The 17,810-nt window shown below is 43.7% G+C and overlaps 1 protein-coding gene across 1 annotated transcript; it reads left to right on the forward strand.

The window, feature by feature from the left end:
- The first annotated feature begins 1,903 nt into the window (after positions 1 to 1,903).
- Positions 1,904 to 16,025, forward strand: LOC106020750 (patr class I histocompatibility antigen, CH28 alpha chain-like). Its single transcript, XM_040732511.1, has 7 exons — positions 1,904 to 2,007; positions 2,209 to 2,352; positions 3,411 to 3,421; positions 14,315 to 14,452; positions 14,651 to 14,926; positions 15,500 to 15,775; positions 15,895 to 16,025. The coding sequence occupies exons 1-7, from the start codon at positions 1,904 to 1,906 to the stop codon at positions 16,023 to 16,025; spliced, it is 1,080 nt and encodes a 359-aa protein (XP_040588445.1).
- Positions 16,026 to 17,810: the final 1,785 nt, after the last annotated feature.

Below are 17,810 nucleotides of genomic sequence, written 5' to 3' on the forward strand. Positions count from 1 at the left end.
TTATCTGTTCTTGATTTAATTTTGACAAGTGATATCTATCCAGAAAATTGTCCATTTCCTTTAGATTTTCAAATTTTGTGGAGTATAGGTTTTCAAAGTATGACCTGATGATTCTCTGGATTTCCTCAGTGTCCGTTGTTTTGTCCCCCTTTTCATTTCTGATTTTGTTAATTTGCATGTTCACACTCTGCTGTATTGTAAGTTTGGATAAAGGTTTGTCTATCTTGTTGATTTTCCCAAAGAACCAACTCTTCATTACATTGATTCTTTTTATTGTTTTCCTAGTTTCTACTTTATTGATTTCAGCCCTCAGTTTGATTATTTCCTGTCATCTACTCCTCCGGGGTGAGTTCGGTTTTCCTTTCTTTAGCTACCAACTTCTGTCTGCAACTTGCAAGGACATTTCAGATAGCGGAAGTGACTGAGTCCAGGAACTGCCACTTCAAGACATGGAACCCTGGCATGATGGTTATCTTAAGTAAAGGAATTCACTAGCAAAGGCTTTACTCTGGTATTCGCTACCCTGCCTAATGTTCTGAATCATCAAAATGGGAAACAATTACCTCTGGTGCTCTCAGTCATTTTTTTTAACTGACTCATGGAAGGAAGCCTGCAGGCATCCTGGATAGACTTTTGTCCATACCATCATCATATACCTCAGCCCTATTCAATACTCCAAAGAGAACAATTTTCAAACAGTTTACAAACCAGCCTGTTTTCTGAACCCAACAGGCCATTGATGTTCTCCATGTTCATTGACCTCCTCAAAAAAAATCACTGATATTCTGCATTCTTCTTCTCCTACTTAGAAAGGGTCATAAACGTTTTTTATATAGCCCACGCTATTCTTTAAGTCTCAGCAACTCCCCTGCCTCAGCCTCTTAAAGTGGTGTGAATAAAGACATGTGCTACCAAGCCTAACTAAAAACAGTGATTCTTGAAACTCAGTAAAAACATGGAGTTACTTAGATACGTTCATAGGGTGCACGAAGCATGAAGCTAAAATAAAAGGTTTGTAGCATTTACTTGCTATATTTACTGTATTGTGCTTGGTAGTCTGGTTGACACCTTAGTATGAACCGATACTGTAAAACCAAACTAGTTAGGAGTTGTTACACTCTTCACTACCACTAGCTGGCAGAATAAGAGGCAGTTACATTTGCAAAATGTCTTTAAAGAAAAAAACCTTTAAAACAGAGTCTTCAGGGGCTGGAAGTAGGGTTCAGTGGTTTAAATTGCTTGCCACTCTGGTAGATGACCCCAGTTTGCTTCCTAGCACCCAGGACTCCCAGCTCACAACCTCCTGTAACTCCAGTTCCAGGGAATCTGATCCCCTCTTCTGACCTCCACGGGCATCTTCATGTTCCTGGCATACACCCACACAAATTCACACACGTATACATAAATAAAAGTAACGTTTTAAAAAGTCAGTCTCGTGTAGTCCACACTGACCTCCAGCTTAGGTCAAACTTTCTGCCTCAGCCCAGCCTTGGGTACAGGCAGGAGCCAGCCACCATGACCACTTAAGCTTCAGTTTTTAACAAGATAAAAGTTCTTAGACACAACATAAAAACTCTTGGAAGTCCTCAATAATGTCTAAGCACAAAACATTCAGAATCTCGTAGGACACAGATTCTGAACAGGATTCAGTTAGCGGATGTGAGAAAGAGCACCCGATATAGGAAGAAGGGGTCTCCCTAAGTCCTTGGTCAAGATGTGTGTTTGGGGATTCCTCCTGGACTCTGAGTTAATTTCTCAAGCTCACCCACCACCTATTTTGGCTGGTGGACAATGTTTTCACTCCCACTGCGTGCTCGAATTCCGGGGAAAACCACTCACAGTCACTGTAGTATCTCCCCACAAACCACGACGCTATAACTCCACAGAGAGGAACACGGTCTCAATGCCCCCAGGTTTTCCAGACAAGAAGGCTGTGGACTGCAGCTCCGTGTCTCATTCTCCTGCTGCTTTCGGTCCTGACTCTGACACAGACCCAAACCAGCACGGGTGAGTGCAGAGCTCGCAGCGAGACACCACAGCAGAAAGGGCTAGGGCATCTCAGCGGGAATCCGCATCTCCTCCCAAGCGCAATCTCTCGCTAGCTGGGCTGCCCTCCCTCCCTTCTCCCCATCCCACTCCCCTTCTTTGCCTCCGTCTAGTGTCCCCAGTCCAGTGCCTCAATCACCTGCCCGCGCATCCCCGGGGCAGAGTCGGGGTCTCATCGCCCCCAGGCTCACACTCGCTGCGCTATTTTGTTACCACCAAGTCCCGTCCCGGGGTCCGGGAGCCCCGCGTCATCATCGTTGGCTATGTGGACGACACGGAGTTCATGAGCTTCAACAGTGACAGAGAGTCTGAGAACAGAGCCCCGGGAGTCATGGGTAAAGAGAATGGGTCAGAAGCTTTGGCAAGAGGAGGTAAAATATGCTGAGAGTTACACACAGAGGGCCCGAGAAAACCTGCAATTGGCAATGAGCGGCTACAACCACAGCAGTGACAGTGAGTGACTCCAAGCCAAGTTGCCTCAGGCCCCTGTCCCGGATTCGGTCTTCACCAGCAGACCAAAACCCGGTTTTGATATAAGTTTCGATCAAATACTGGGAGTGAGTGGGGCGGGACCTTGTGAGCAGTGCTGACCTCGGTGGAGGGACTGGTGCTCACACCATCCAGTGTTTAATTGGCTGAGTGTGCTTATGAAGGCAAAGATTACCTCAGCCTGAACTAGGACCTGCGCTCCTGGACCGCCAGTGACACCTTTGCTCAGATCGCCGCACACAAGTGGAAATCTGATGGTGTTGCAGACTGCCTTAGAGCCACTCTGGAGGGGAGATGTGTTGAGACACTCCTCAGACATTTGGAGATAGGGAAGGAGATACTGCAGCGAACAGGTAAGAAGGACAAGGAGGAAATTCCTCCATCTGCTTTGGGACTGGGCCACATGTCCCTGGAGGTGGGAAAATGTGGATCAGACAGAATACTGCCTCTCGATCTCTCTTGATCTGGACCAGAGGGTGACTCTCCCAAAGGCCCACCCTTCTCTCAGGAATGTTCAGGGAGTCTCTCTTGAGATGGAAGATCTCAGAAATAACCAGCAGTTCCTTGGATCTGCAGCCCAATGTGAACCATGGCCTCTCCCAAGACCCGTGCTCTGTCCACACCCAATGTTTTTGGAGGCCTGATGGAGTAATATTAAGTCTCTAGACCTGTAACCCCCCTTTTCGTGGTGGGAAACCTGAAGTCTCTACTGGGTTGGCTCACCATGATTCTAGAACTTAGCATGGAATAGATTATCCTGAATCCTGGGTCCAGGCTACTTGTGTGGGATTTGTACCCTTGTAGCATCTCAAGTCTACTATCCATTTCCGGATGGTCACATGAATACAGTTGTTTTTTCCAACTCTTCCTCTCAGATCCCCCGAAGGCACATATGACCCATCACCCCAGACCCAAAGCGGATATCACCGTGAGGTGCTGGACTCTGGGCTTCTATCCAGTTGAGATCACCCTGACCTGGCAGAGGGATGGGGAAGACCAGACCCAGGACATGGAGCTGGCAGAGACAAGGCCTGAAGGGATGGAACTTTCCAGAAGTGGGCAGCTGTGGTGGTGCCTTCTGGAGAGGAGCAGAGATACAGATGCCATGTGCATCAGGAGGGGATGACCGAGCTCCTCAGTCTGAAATGGGGTAAGGAAGGGTATGAGTGAGCACAGAGCCTGTTGTTAGGAAAAACAGGTAGCCCGAAGACCCCTGAGTAGGATCAGTGCTGAGTTGGGGATTGTGACCCCTTAATTCTACCCTCTCCACCCTACCCTCTTTTCCTAGAGCCATCTTCTTCGACCAAGACTGCAATGACTATTGGTGTCTCCTTGGAGTTGTGATCATTGGAGCTGTGGCTGCCATTGTGATAATGAGGAAAAGTATGGGGCAGGGGAGGAATTGCTGTCTGAGGAGTTGAAGCCCTAGGTGGAAATGTGCTCATCTCCTGTTTTGTTCTTGTGAGACACAACTCTACAAGCGTGCTAACCCAACCAGGGGCTCTGTATACTAATACCTTCTAAATTTCAGGGCTATCAGTCTTTTTCTTTCCCCAGATGTAGTTACTCAGATAACTTTTCCAGAAATCAACTTTCCTCATTATATTTCCACACCATTACCATGTGTCCCAGCTCTTGAATTCTTTACACATTAGGGAAATACCCACTTACAGTGTAGAAAGGAGGCAGAGACAAGTCCCTCACCACTTTCTCAAACATTCCGGCAGCTGGGCACCACATGAGTCTTTATTCTATCAGTTGAATGACCACACGGACTGTGACTCAGCACATGGTGATAAAGAAAACCCAGAACTGCATAGGTAGCATTTGGGAAGGATGACATTGTCACATGCGGTTTCCAGGAGCAGCAGGGAAACTGTCACAGTGACCCACTCCAGGGTATCAGTGTTTCTCTGCCCAGCAGATCATACATGTGGGACCTGATATTGATGATCGTACCAGAAGTTAGTTTATTGGATTTTTCCAAAACAAAATAATCTCCTGTTTTCCAGCATCACATAGAAAATCATTTTATGTTTAAATGATAAGAATTTAGACTTCACTATTTGTACCTAAAAAATAAGAAGGATTTCAGATAAGAACCAGTCAGAGACTTTCCTTATATAACAACTTCTTGGGTCTTTCATCTGAGGCTATTCCTCATGGTAGAGAAAGCAATATGCATTTCTGAACATTGCAGCTTGAGTGCTGATGTATGTCCTCTCTTTTCTTTCTTGGGCAACAGCATAATAATAATAATAATAATAATAATAAATTAATAATAATATCTATGCAAAATACTTCTTCATCATGTATACTGTTCTTACTACTAACATCAGTCGTCATGAGCTTTTTCCAAAAATTTCAGGCCTTTTTCTGAACCCATCCTTTAGATTGCTGAGTATGGAGGCCAGGATTTACTTCTTTTTTGTTTCATTTGTTTTTTGACAGGGTCTTCCACTGCACCCCAGGCTGGTTTTGAACTCACAGTGTAGCTGTGATATTACTCTTCACTGTCAACATGTAAAAAAGTAACTGATACAGCAATGCAGACTGTCCTTGAAGGCCCAGAAATACTTTTGCCTCAGGAATGACTTTGCCGTGATGTATTGAGTTTGGGGCTCCTTGTCTACATCCTTCTTGCTGTATTATCTGAACACCAGCAGTTTCTGCACCAACCCCCCAGAATCTCAGCTCTTCACCAAAATTTTTGAATTTTGAGATGTCCAGTGGATTCCTATTTACAGCAAAGTCTGGGACTCTCTAGTCCATGGGTCTTCTAAACACAGCCCCAGAGCTGTGCAGTCTGCTCTGAAGAGATCACTAAGTTCTTCTTCCTTTCTCTTCTTCAGCTAATCACTCTGTTGATGAGCTTATTCATCTCCGAGACTTTAAATATCATTTAATATCACTTCCCAAATATATTTCTTCAGTCCCAACGTTTTTTCCCAAATACCTCCAGACTTATCTGTCCAACTGCCAACCAGTTTCATATGCATTTCCCGTGTCTGTTAACGGCAACTCTGTTCTGCGACTCAGACAGTTAAGATTTTTTCTTGTCCTCTTTACTTATTTTATAACCCATATTTAATTCAATAGGAAATATTTGAGCTATTTACGTATTGTAAATATTAATCTCCTTTCACATGTTGTCGCTGTAAAATAAACCGCACGCTTGACGAGGGTATAGGTAACTATTGTGGAAGGTATTTACAAGAGAAACTGGCAAGCCAGGTGAGTCAGCAACTATCCAAGACCAGACCAGAAGCCCGAAAGAGAGCTTGTGTCTCTTCTGCACAGCCTTTTATTCCCATGTCCACATGCGCCTCTAGCCACGCCCAAAGTGGGCGTGGCAAACGGCACAGGTATCTAAGATCTCTCTCTACAATTCCCCTTTTAGTCTAAATAAAATATTTAGACTTAAAACAAAACTAAATTGTGTAAATATACAAAATGTCTTAAACATATGTAAAGCATATATACATAGAAGATGATAAGAATATTTATGCATAGAAAGAAGACCTTACACAGTATGATGAATTGTGATAAACAAATTACAAATCACCAGACGATAGAATAATCTACCTATATCCCATCCTAAGCATATCTATCCCATGTAAAGCCTAAAGTTATCTGAAAGAGATGCCCAAGTCTGAACACCTCCTTCCAATCCCAGCCCAAAACAATTGAAAACTAACCCTTAAAAGGTATAAATTATTCTTTAATGTCAACAGTAGGGAAAGGGAGCATAGTATTCTCAGAACTACTTCCTGCTGCAATGGGATGATGACAGCCTCACGGGATCCTGTAGGAAGAAAAATGTTAGTGTAGTGAAAGTCTTGTGTGGATGGGCTACAGCATTTGTACCAGTCTCTGTTTGGCGGGAGATGCTTGATTGAAGTTCTTGACTGAAGTTCTAATCCCGACATTTTCCCCAAATACCTCCAGATTTATCTGTCCAACTGATTGAAGCTCGTATCTGAGGCTCTGGCCAGAGTGTAGAAGGTCCACCATATCAGTTAATTAGTGTGGAGCTGTGTAGAGTGATGTAGCCCCAAATCAATTTCAGGGTGGTACTTGTCAGTTCAGATGCATCAAGTAGGATCAGGTGGAGTCGATGAAGTGGGGCCCCATTATCTCTCCAAAGTGTTTGAAGATTGCTATTAGGAAATTCTTTGTTCTCTGTAGAAAACTCAAAACTCAAGGAAATTTCTACTTTTATATGTATGAATACCAGGAAAGGCAACAATAAGGAAGATGGTAAATGTGAGGGAAATTAGACTTTCAGAGACAGAACCAAGTATAAACAGATGACAGTTCCTAGATTTTGTTTTCTTCTGTCTTACATCAATTGGCTCCTTGATATAATACAGAGACTCTGAATCTTATTTTAACAACATGCTTGGATTTAGAGGAGACTTTCTCGAATTTCTTAGACTGTCTTTCACTCTCTTGTTGCCTTTGCTGTGCAGAAGCTTTTCAAAATTTCATGCAACTCACTTGTCAAATCTTGATTTGATTTCTTGATCCAGAAGTTGTAGCATGAATTCTAATTGGTATTAATAATAAAAACCCAGAGACAGGCATTGGGGTTAAACTGAAGATCAGAGAAGCAAAAGCATCCCGCCACTAGAGAGTTCTCACCTCCACCAATGCTCAGACCAAAGGGGCCATTCACCGAACCTCAGAGTGCTCCCAACTGCACTGCTCCTCAGACTCCTTGAGCTCCTGTCTCCTCCTGCCTTATATTTCTCTCTAATGCTAGGATTAAAGGTGCGGGATTCCAAATGCTTAGATCACTTTTGTGAGAGCCATTTTTCTATTTTAGACTGGATCCATTTCATGTAGCTCAGGGTAGCCTTGAGCTAACAGAGATCCATCTGCCTGTCTCCTGAGTGCTGGTGTTAAAGGTATGGCCACCACTGCCTGGCCTCTATGGCTAATTAGTGTGGCTAGCTTTGTACTCAGATCTACAGACAAGCTTTATTTGTTAGATCATAAACTAAATATCATTACAATGAGTACTTTTTCTAAAGTAGTGATCTTTGCATATATTTGAAAATGTTTTTCCAATACTGTGTACATGCTCCTGCTTTAGTTTTGGTAGGTCACATATGTCAAGAAATTTATCCATTTCTCCTAGATTTCAAAATTTATTGCAATGCAGGTTTTGAAGTACTACTTAAAAATACTTTGAATTTTGTTACTATTTGATGTAATGCTTTGTCATTTCTAAGTTTATGAGTCCACTATATAAGAAAGATTAGCCTTAAACTTGCAATTTGCCTCAGTCTCCTGGGGACTGGAAGTACAGGTATGTGCCACCACATCAATTATTTTTACTACAATTATACTGATTATATTTACTTACACATGAAGGTGACACTGTGATAGCTTAAAGGGAAAACTTAGGAAGCCAGCTATACTGGTTCACATCAGTAATCCCATCTACCAGAGAGGCTGAAGTAGGGAAATTATAAATTTGAGGCCAACTGGACACTTTAGTGAGACTGTGTCAAAAAATAAAGAGTGTTAAGGATGTGGCTCAGTGGTAGAGCACTTCTTGTCACAGATCTGGCCCTACATTTAATCTTCAGTGTGAAGAAACCAAAAAGGAAGAAGTCTAGCAAGATTTCTTAGCAGGCGAGGGTGTTTGCTCTGAAGGAAACACTGATGACCCCCCCACACACACATACATATACACACAAACATACAAACCCAGGTGTGTTGTCTTACATCTGCAATCCCAGCATCCCATGGGGAGACGAGAGATACACAGAAGACTCTCCTGGCAGCTCACAGGTCGGCTGTGCTGGAGCACACACAACAGTACAAACAAAGGAGAGACTTCTTGACAATGTGGGAGGAGAGAAGTTAGAAGACCTCTGAGGGAGGATCCTCCCTTCACAGGAAGGAGCTCGCTGGAACATCTCCTTGGTTAAGTGTCCACCAGAGAGTACTTCAACCAGATACTCATTTTCAGACCTGTAGGAGACAGTATCTGAAGCTTTCTCTCATAAGACAGTAACAGGCAAAAGGTGCAATCATACACCCAGGAGAAAAAAGAACACCCAAGTCTCCTGTTGAGAGATTTACACCAGTTTTCAGAGCCCTGGTGTGTTAGACCCTGGAGCACAGACTGTAGAAACCTCACTTCTGCTCTGGTCTGAATTCCTTCTTGATATAAATATACAAGCCTAGAACATGCAGTTGGCTGAGATGCTCTATGTCTAAGAATTGTAAGTAGTTGCACAATTCTTTGAAAAATACTCTAGGAAACAGAAAGAAAGACAAAAATCCCTGAATCTTGTCTCATATATAGACTCTTTGCAGACACAAAGGCAAAACTTTTTTCTTTTTTTTCTTTTTCTTTTTTATTTTTTTTGGTTTTTTGAGACAGATTTCTCTGTATTGTTTTGGAGCCTGTCCTAGAACTTACTCTGTAGACCAGGCTGGCCTTGAACTCTCGGAGATTTGTCTGCCTCTGCCTCCCGAGTGGTGGGATTAAAAGCATGTGCCACCAATGCCCGGCCAAGCATAACTCTTTTATTTCTTGAGTTAATGTGTTGTTTATAACAGGGTCCAGTGTAATCGGGCTTACTTTGAGCTCATTGTATATTCAAAGTTGACTTGAAACTATTAATTCTCCTGCTTCAATTTTTTAAAAACACACCTTAAATATTTATTTGCTTTTTATTGGTATGTATGTGCGTGCATGTGTGTGTGTGTGTGTGTGTGTGTGTGTGTGATTATGTACACATCTCTGCAAGTGATTTTGATGGCCAGATTCTTGGATCCTCAGGTCTCCTAGAGATGGGTATGAAACACCCAACATGAGTGTGAGAACTAAATTTGGGCCCTCTGCAAGTGCTCTTAACTACTGATTCATCTCCATAGCCCCTGCTTCTGCTTCTTGATTCCTGAGTTTGCACCACCACACCAAGTTTTATGGGATGATGGCCAAACCCAGTTCTCTGTGCCAGGCAAGCACTCTGTTGAGTTACAACTCCAGCTCCAATTTCTCACTGTGTAGTGCAGATGCCCTGTAACTCCCCACATTCTTCCTGCCTCAGGCTCTTGAATGCTGAGATTTTAGAGGTGTGAGACATTATGCCTGGTACAAAAGCAAAGCTCCAACAAGGAGTCTAATTCCCCTCATTGTGTAAACCACAGACTTTGGTTTCAAATGATTGCAGGTGTCATAAAAAGTAAGTCAGTGGAAGAGGAACTGACAGGACATATCCGCTAAAGATCAGTATATGCCATGTGAGTTGAATAAGCCTAGTAGGAAAACAACCTCAACCACACCCCAAGACTACTCTCAGTTAAAGCAGATTAGGAGCTAGAAGTTTTAAAAAGAGTGGTGTGACGGTCACAACTGACCCTATTTCTCCTACCGTGTGTCTGGCTGCTGGGTACCTAGTTATTTTAGTGGGTCCCCTTCCCTCATAACAAGTAGCTTAGAAGACTGAGAACTGATGATTGAGAAGGAGGAGGAGGAAGAGGAGAGAGAAGAGGACTGCAAGATACTGAAGAAGGGGATTAGGATGCAGGTAAAGAGGATGAAGGTGATGAAACACAAGAGAAGAGGACGATGAAGGAGGTGGCAAATTAAAAAAAAACTATTCATTACAATCTTTAAAATTTCTTATTTATCCTTTGTTAAATTTTCTCCAATCCTTGGGAGTGAGTTGTAGTTATTTCTCCCCTGTCCCTCTTGTGTTCACTTGCCTATTTTTGAGATTCCTACCTCAACCACATTGTTTTCCACTTATATTTTTGAAAATATAAATGGAAAAAGAACCCCCATGTTTCTGCCCTAAGCTCATTTTTATCCATTTTTGTCCCAGACTGTGGAATCAACATCACCACTGTGCTCTGTAGGGGAAAGAAACCCTTCAGTTCCTTAGAAGACAGATTATAACTGGCTATGTCACGGTTTCCCGTGGGCACACTAATTCCAGTAGGCACACTAATGCCATTGAGAATATTGTTCTTTCTAGAACTTTCTTTTTGACAAAATAAAACATGGGCACCATTAAAATGAGTCCAAATGACAAGTATGGAGTTTGACAAGAAGTTGGCACAATCTGGAAACTACATATTCTTAACTTCAGCTGGTACGCCATGTGCCAGCAGATGGTACCATGAATGCTCTGTTACAGGTTGTTCATTTTCCCACTAACAGTAAAGAAGCTAAAACTACTGGGGGGGGGGTGCACACCTTTAATTCCAGCACTGGAGAGGTAGAGGCAGGTGGATCTCTGAGTTCAAGGCTAGCCTATTCTACACAGTCAGTTTCAGGGCAGCCAGGGCTACACAGAGAAACTCTATCTTGAAAAAACAAAAAAAAGTAAGCTGAAACTATATGCATAGCAAAATTTAGGCCTACAGATACTAAGCATACAGCCTCAAATGCCCTCATTCTTTTTTGCCCAATTCATAATCCTGTCTTTATCTCTGACCAATACCATTAATTTCCCACAAACTAAAATGGGTAAATGGCTTCAGAAAAACCAAATATCATGATGGATCCTGGCCAAATGGACATCTGTGACCTCTTACACTTTGGCTTTCACATATCTTCTATAAAAAAGGGATATATGTGCTCCTCATAGTTAAAAGACTAAAAGTATGTGATTTTCCCCTGGGTTCCTACATTGGAAAGAGCTTTATGTAGAACCAATAAATCACTCAACTGACATCAAAATGAAAGAAAATATCTTTCTGGATTCATGTGAATCAAGGCAAATGAGATTAGGACAACAGGAGGGCCAGCCCTACAAGTGACTTTAGATTACGAGGCCAGTTCTCAAGCCCCAGAGGCAGACAGTACCATGAAGTGGACAATCATTCCCCAAGGTTATGGATCAGGATCCATCTACATCCCTTTTCATAGTGTTCTTTATACAATTCTCTTAAAGATAAAAAATTAATTTGATCTCATTATTACCATTATTGTTGTTCTTATTATTATTATTATTTAGACTTTCAAGAGAGGGTTTTCTCTGTGCAGCCTTGGCTGTCCTGGATCTCACTCTGTAGATCAGACTGGCCTCAAACTCAGAGATCTGCCAGCGTCTGCCTTCAGAATACTGGGATTAAAGGCGTGCACCACGATGTTTGGATTATACTGTTTTTGATGTCTTTGTTTGTTTGGTTTGCTTTTCAATTGCTTTATAAATAAATTCCACATTATTTTTCCATGAAAATGGGATAAATTCTGCTGTTCAGAGGAACTTACATACTGAGTGGGAAAGCAATCTCCAATTAGAAGCCAGAAACACAAGAGCCACCAGCACACGGAAACAACACAAGGCACCCCACAAAGAGATCATTAGAGATTTCACAGGAAAATGCAAGGGAGAAGAAGACAGTAGGAATCGTTGTATGAATCTCATGGAATATTGTAGAAGTCAGGGCATAAGGCAAAATTCATCATGATGAGCCCATTGATTACAGAGTTCCTCAAGTGTAGCTCCCTAAGTTTTCCCCTGATTCTTCTCATGCTTTCCATCGCCATCCATGTCCTCTCCATTTCTACCCATCCCATCACAAATCTGCCTGTAGGAAGTTGGAAGCAAGTCAAGGAGCCTGTCCTCGTGTTTCCTGTCCCCTTGGTTGATGGTGGCCATCACTTCTCCCCAGAGGGCAGTCAGTCTTCTGTCCATTCTGCAGTGGTCACTCCACTTCTTCCTTTTCCTGGGCCTGTCCTTGCCATGTCCTCCTCTTCCTAATTCTCCCTGCAACACGTGCTCCCAGCAGACATGTCCCACTCACCCAGGCCCAATGCCAGCTTGCCATGCACAGGGCAGCCAGGAACTGGTGTCCAGATGTCCGTGATGACTGTACCCAAGACTGTGCTGTTGTGCAGCCTTATGCTGGGTATTTTAAATAAGGAAAGTTAGCAGCAGATGTTGCACAGGGTTTTACTCTTCCCTAACTTGACTAACGTCCTGAATCAACAAAGAAGAACATAATTACCTGTGGTCTTTACCCTCAATTTTATTAGGAGTCTCTATGGCAAGAAGAGTATCAGCACTATGGACAGACTTTTACCACATACAATAATCATTTACTTCAGTCCCATCTAATTCTCCACAAGAAAATAATTTTCAAACCATTTACAAACTCATCTGTTCTCTGGGCCCAACAGGCAATTACATGTTCTCCAAGAACATTGTCTTCCTATAAAGAATTTACTATTCCTCAACAGTCTGCACACACACACACACACACACACACACACACACACACACACACCAAATAATATAGTTTAGTCCATTGCTCAAATCCTGGTAGTCCTCCTGCCTCAGTCTCTTGAGTGATGGGAACAAACCATGTGCATCCAAACACCATAGCGTGTGAAGCTGAATATAACCCATGAAGTTACTTAGATACTTTCATGGGGTACGTGACATCAAAAATATTTTATGCTTTCCAATTAACTTCCCATATTCACTGTAGTGACTCCTTAGTCTGAATCAAGACTGTGAAAAGTTCATTAGGAGTTATGACATTCTTCACCACCTCTACTTACTTGCAGAATACAAGGGCAGTCTCACCTTTTAAGTCTTTTTAGAAGTCAAATTATCAAGAGATGGTTTTGTGGTTAAGAGTGATTACTGCTCTTGTAGTTCAATTTCTACCACCCAGTTCACAAACACCTGTAATTCTAGTTCTAGGGAATCTGACTCCCTCTTCTGTCATTCATGATATCCTCACGCATGTGGCATACATTCACAAAATTCATGTACACACACAAAAAAAGCCAAAAATAAATTTAAGGATGTCAGTGTCATGTAGATTAAGCTGTCCTTAAACTCATGTCACACCTCTTGTCTCAACACAGCCTCCTTAGTGCTGGGATTACAGATGTTGGCCACCATGAGCAGCTTTTAACATGATAAATATTGTTGGATTTATCCTATGTAAAACTCTGAGGTACTTGATAAATTATAAGCACAAATAAGAGATCCTGAAACCAAAACATCCAGAATTTCAACATACCTCACAAACAGAACCCAGAGAGAACAGATGTGACAAAGAGCCCAATTACAGGAGGAAATGGTCTCCATAAGTCCCTGGTCTGCGGTTTTGTCCTCAAGGTGTCTGAGGTGGGGAAGCCATAGGCTGGGAGTTCCCTCATAGCCCCAGAATTCCTTTCTGTAGTTTACAACCTGTGTCAGCTGTCCTGTCCTTCCATCTAGACACATGTCCTCACTCCCACTGCACCTCAGAATTCTGGAGAAAGCCACTCACAGTCACTGTGGTATCTCCCCACAAACCACGATGCTATGCACTCCACAGAGAGGAACAAAGTCTCAATCCCTTCAGGTTTTCCAGACACCAAGGATGGTGACTGCAGCACAGCATGCCACCCTCCTGCTGCTGTCAGGACTCCAGGCTTTGACCCAGACCAAGATGCAGAGTGGCTCTGGTGAGTGTGGATTGGAAGGGAAACAGCCTTTGCCTGGATAAGCCAGGGGAACTGGCCTGGGCAGCATCCCTGAAGACTGATCCTAACATAACCCATCCAGACCCTCCTGCCTCTGTTCTGTTCTCTGTGTCCTGATGTCCTCCCAGCTGGTGCACCTATAAAGTGTTTTCAGAGGAGGGTCCTGGTCTCACTGTGCAGCGCCCACAGGGTCACACTCGCTGAGCTATTCTGTAACCATGACCACATCTCTGAGGGGTCTTGGAGATCCCCAAATCTTCGCTGTTAGCTATGTGGACAACACGCAAATCCTGCACTTCGACGGTGAGGCTGATACTAAAGTGGAGCCACGTGTGCCATGGGCGAAGCAGATGGGGCGCGATTATTGGAAGTTGGAGAGAGAGAGTCTGGAGTATTATGCACATGCAGCCCTAGAAAATTTGCGATTTGCAATTCAGATCTATAACCAGAGCGATGACGGTGAGTGACCCCTTACATGGCCCTCAAAGCAGCCTGAGTCAGCACGGGACCTAGGTCCTAGGTTTGGTCCAAGGCTAATGGGCCAGCAGAGATCCTGGACCCAAGAGAGCACTCACTGTTTTCTGATTCGGTTTAGGTGAAAATTCTTTGGGTGGGCAGGGCGCTATAGACCTGGCTAACTTTGGGGTGTGGCTGCAGGCTCTCATACCTTCCAGTGTTTCATTGGTTGTGACATGGGTCCAGACCGACGCCTCCTCCGTGGGCACTATAGACATGCCTTTGATGGTCACGATTACATCAGCCTGAACGAGGACCTGAGAACTTGGACTGTGGCAGACAAGACAGCTCAGATTGCCCAGCGACAGTGGGAGGAAAAATATGTGGCAGAGGACATAGGCATCTTCTTGGGGGGCCGGTGTCTTCCTTGGCTACTCTGGCACCTGGACCTAGGGAAGGAGATTCTCCAGCGCTCAGGTAATAGAGGCTGAAAAGCAATTGCTCCATCTGCACTCAGAGTAGGAAGCCTGCCTCCATGAAGGGAGGAAAACAGTACCAGCTGAACTGTAGTTGCTTTCTCTTGTATCCAGAGGGGAAACAGGGTTCCTGGTTTTCCTGCAAGAGATTTCAGAGAGTGACTCTCCAAGAGCTCAACCTTCTCTCAGGATAGTTTATGCTTTCTGGGTATGATAGGAAAGAAAATCTCTAAAATAACCAACAGAACCTCATTCGGTCTGCGGTTCTTAGTGAAACATGGCCTCCCAGAAGCTGAGTTCTCTGCCTACACCCAATGTCTTTGGAGGTCTGACTCAAAGTCTCTCATCCCTACACCCAAGGCAGGACCAGAAATCCTCTTTTCTTGATGGGAAACTTGAGAATAATCCTTTTCCAAGGAATAAAATATACTAGTGCCTGAGTGTAGACAACTTATGTGGGGATTTACACCCCCTACACACGTATCTTGATTCTACTGTTCATTGCCAGGATGGGCACATGAATGCTGCTTAAGTCCCCAGAAATATGCTTGAATTTTACAACTTCTCTCCTCAGACCCTCCAAAGGCACATGTGACCCGTCACCCTAGACCTGAAGGTAATGTCACCTTGAAGTGCTGGGCCCTTGGATTCTACCCAGCTGAGATCACCCTGACCTGGCAGAGGGATGGGAAAGACCAGACCCTGGACATGGAGATGATGGACACGAGGCCTGCAGGAGATGGAAACTTCCAGAAGTGGGCAGCTGTGGTGTTGCCTCCTGGGGAGGAGCAGAGATACACATGCCATGTGCACCATGAGGGGCTGCCTGAGCCCCTCACCCTGAGATGGGGTAAGGAGGGATGTGAAGACAGAGCCTGTTGTCAAGGCAACAGGTGACCTTCTGGAAATCCTAAGTAGGATCAGTGCTGAACTGTGGATTAGGGACCCTCAACTCTTTTCTCTTCCCAGAGCCATCTCCATGGCCAACAATTGGAATGACTGTTGGTGTGGTTCTCCTTGGAGCTGTGGTTGCTGGAGCTGTGGCTGCCATTGTGATGAGGAGGAGGAAAAGTGCAGGTAAGGAAGGGATTGGTGTCTAAGGGTTTTCTATAGAGTTGAAGCCCTAGATGAAAAAGTGTTCATCTTCTGTTTTGTTACTGTGACACACACCTGTGTATGAGTTCTTACCTAACCTGGGACTCAGTGTACAAGTAGTTTTGTTTCTTTGCTTGTTTGTGTTTAAAAGAAGGTTTTTTTACGTGGCCCTGGCTGTCCTAGAACCTACTATGTAAGTTAGGTTGGCATCAAATGCAGAGAATCCTGCATTTCAAAGGCCAGGATTAAAGTTGTATGTCACCATGCCCAGTTGTGCTATCACTTTCTAAAGTCCAGGGCAATGGGGGTAGTCTAGGACATCATTATCCTGGATCTCCCTCAGTCTTTTTCTTTCCCCCATGTAGTTACTCAGATAACATCTCCAGGAATCTACTTCCATCACTGTATTACAAACTTTTTCCATCTTCTACCAGCTCTTGAACTCTCCTTACACATTAAAGGAATACAGAGTATAGAAAGGAAACAGATAGCAAGCCCGCATCATACCCCATTTCCCAAACATTCCTGCAGCTGGCACCACAGGAGTCCTCAGCTCCACCAGTTGAGTGACCTCATGCTGGGCCTTCACGAAGCCCATGGAGATGAGGAAAACCTGGAACTGCACATGTGAATCTGACAAGTGTGACACTGGCACATCCAGTTCTATGAGTAGCAGGAAAACTGCCCCACAGAGACACCAGCTCCAGGTGTGGGTGATTCCTGTGCTCACTGGATCTTGTGGGACCTGATGCTGATGGGCTTCTCAGTTCTGTTCTTAGCTGTGAAGACTCAAATTTGATTTATTGACTTTGTCCCAAAACAAAATAAGCATCAGCCTCCAATATCACATACTAAAGTCATTTGCTTTGAAATTATAAGAATTTGGAATCCATTATTTATAATTGAAAGTAAGAAATTAGCCTAGGAAATATTCAGTTAGCAGCCAGTCAGAGACTCTGTGTAATCGCTTCCTGTATTTTCTATTGGAGGCTACACCTCAGGGGAGAGAAAACACTATGTATCTTTCAGCATTGCAGCTCAGAGATTATAATGTATATTCTCCCCATTCATTCTCAACTCCTCCCACAAATTGAATGCCCACATAAAGTCCTTTTCTAAAGAGGGAGACTTTCTCAGTCTCACTGGGTCCCACTGGACCAGTTTCTACCCACCCACTAGGGCCCTGAAGATGCTATGAAGTAACCACTCAGAGACTTAATATATATATATTTATAATTTTTTAGCCAATGACTTAGGCTTCTTGCTGGATGGCTCTGTGTTAAGTATTAACCCACTTCAATTAATCTGTGTGTCACCAAATAGCATTGGCTCACCAGTGATGCCTGGGTCATTTGAGTCTCAGGTGACTACATAGCATCCCTTCTCTTTGTCTTTCTTCTCCCTGCCTCTGTGTTCAGAATTTCTCCTATCCCCAGGTAAAGTCTGCCTGTATGTATGCTGAAATAGCTTTATTAATCAACCAAAAAGAGAAACATGTAGTCACAGCATGCAAAAGGATATCCCCCATCACTTTTCTATCATGGATGCTATTCTCATCGCTAACATCAGCGGCTATAAATCTTGTACCAAAATACTCAGGACTGTTTGCAGATTCCTCATTTAGATGCTCAGTATTTAGTCCAGGACTCACATTTCCTTTTTCTGTTTCTCTGTTAACAGCATCTCACACTGTATCCCGCCCTGGCTTGGAACTCACTATGTAGCTGTGATGGCTGAGCCTCATTGTCAACTTGACTGGACTTAGAATCTCCTGGGAGATTCAGTTCTGG

The sequence above is a fragment of the Mesocricetus auratus genome, unplaced genomic scaffold (assembly GCF_017639785.1).
Source record: "Mesocricetus auratus isolate SY011 unplaced genomic scaffold, BCM_Maur_2.0 Super-Scaffold_100027, whole genome shotgun sequence".
Classification (NCBI taxonomy): domain Eukaryota; kingdom Metazoa; phylum Chordata; class Mammalia; order Rodentia; family Cricetidae; genus Mesocricetus; species Mesocricetus auratus.

Coding starts and splice junctions, on each gene's coding strand:
- LOC106020750 (XM_040732511.1), top strand. CDS start 1,904: ATGCCCCCAGGTTTTCCAGACAAGAAGGCTGTGGACTGCAGCTCCGTG. Junction 2,008..2,208: donor ACAGACCCAAACCAGCACGG/GTGAGTGCAGAG, acceptor TCCCCGGGGCAG/AGTCGGGGTCTCATCGCCCC. Junction 14,927..15,499: donor GGAGATTCTCCAGCGCTCAG/GTAATAGAGGCT, acceptor TTCTCTCCTCAG/ACCCTCCAAAGGCACATGTG.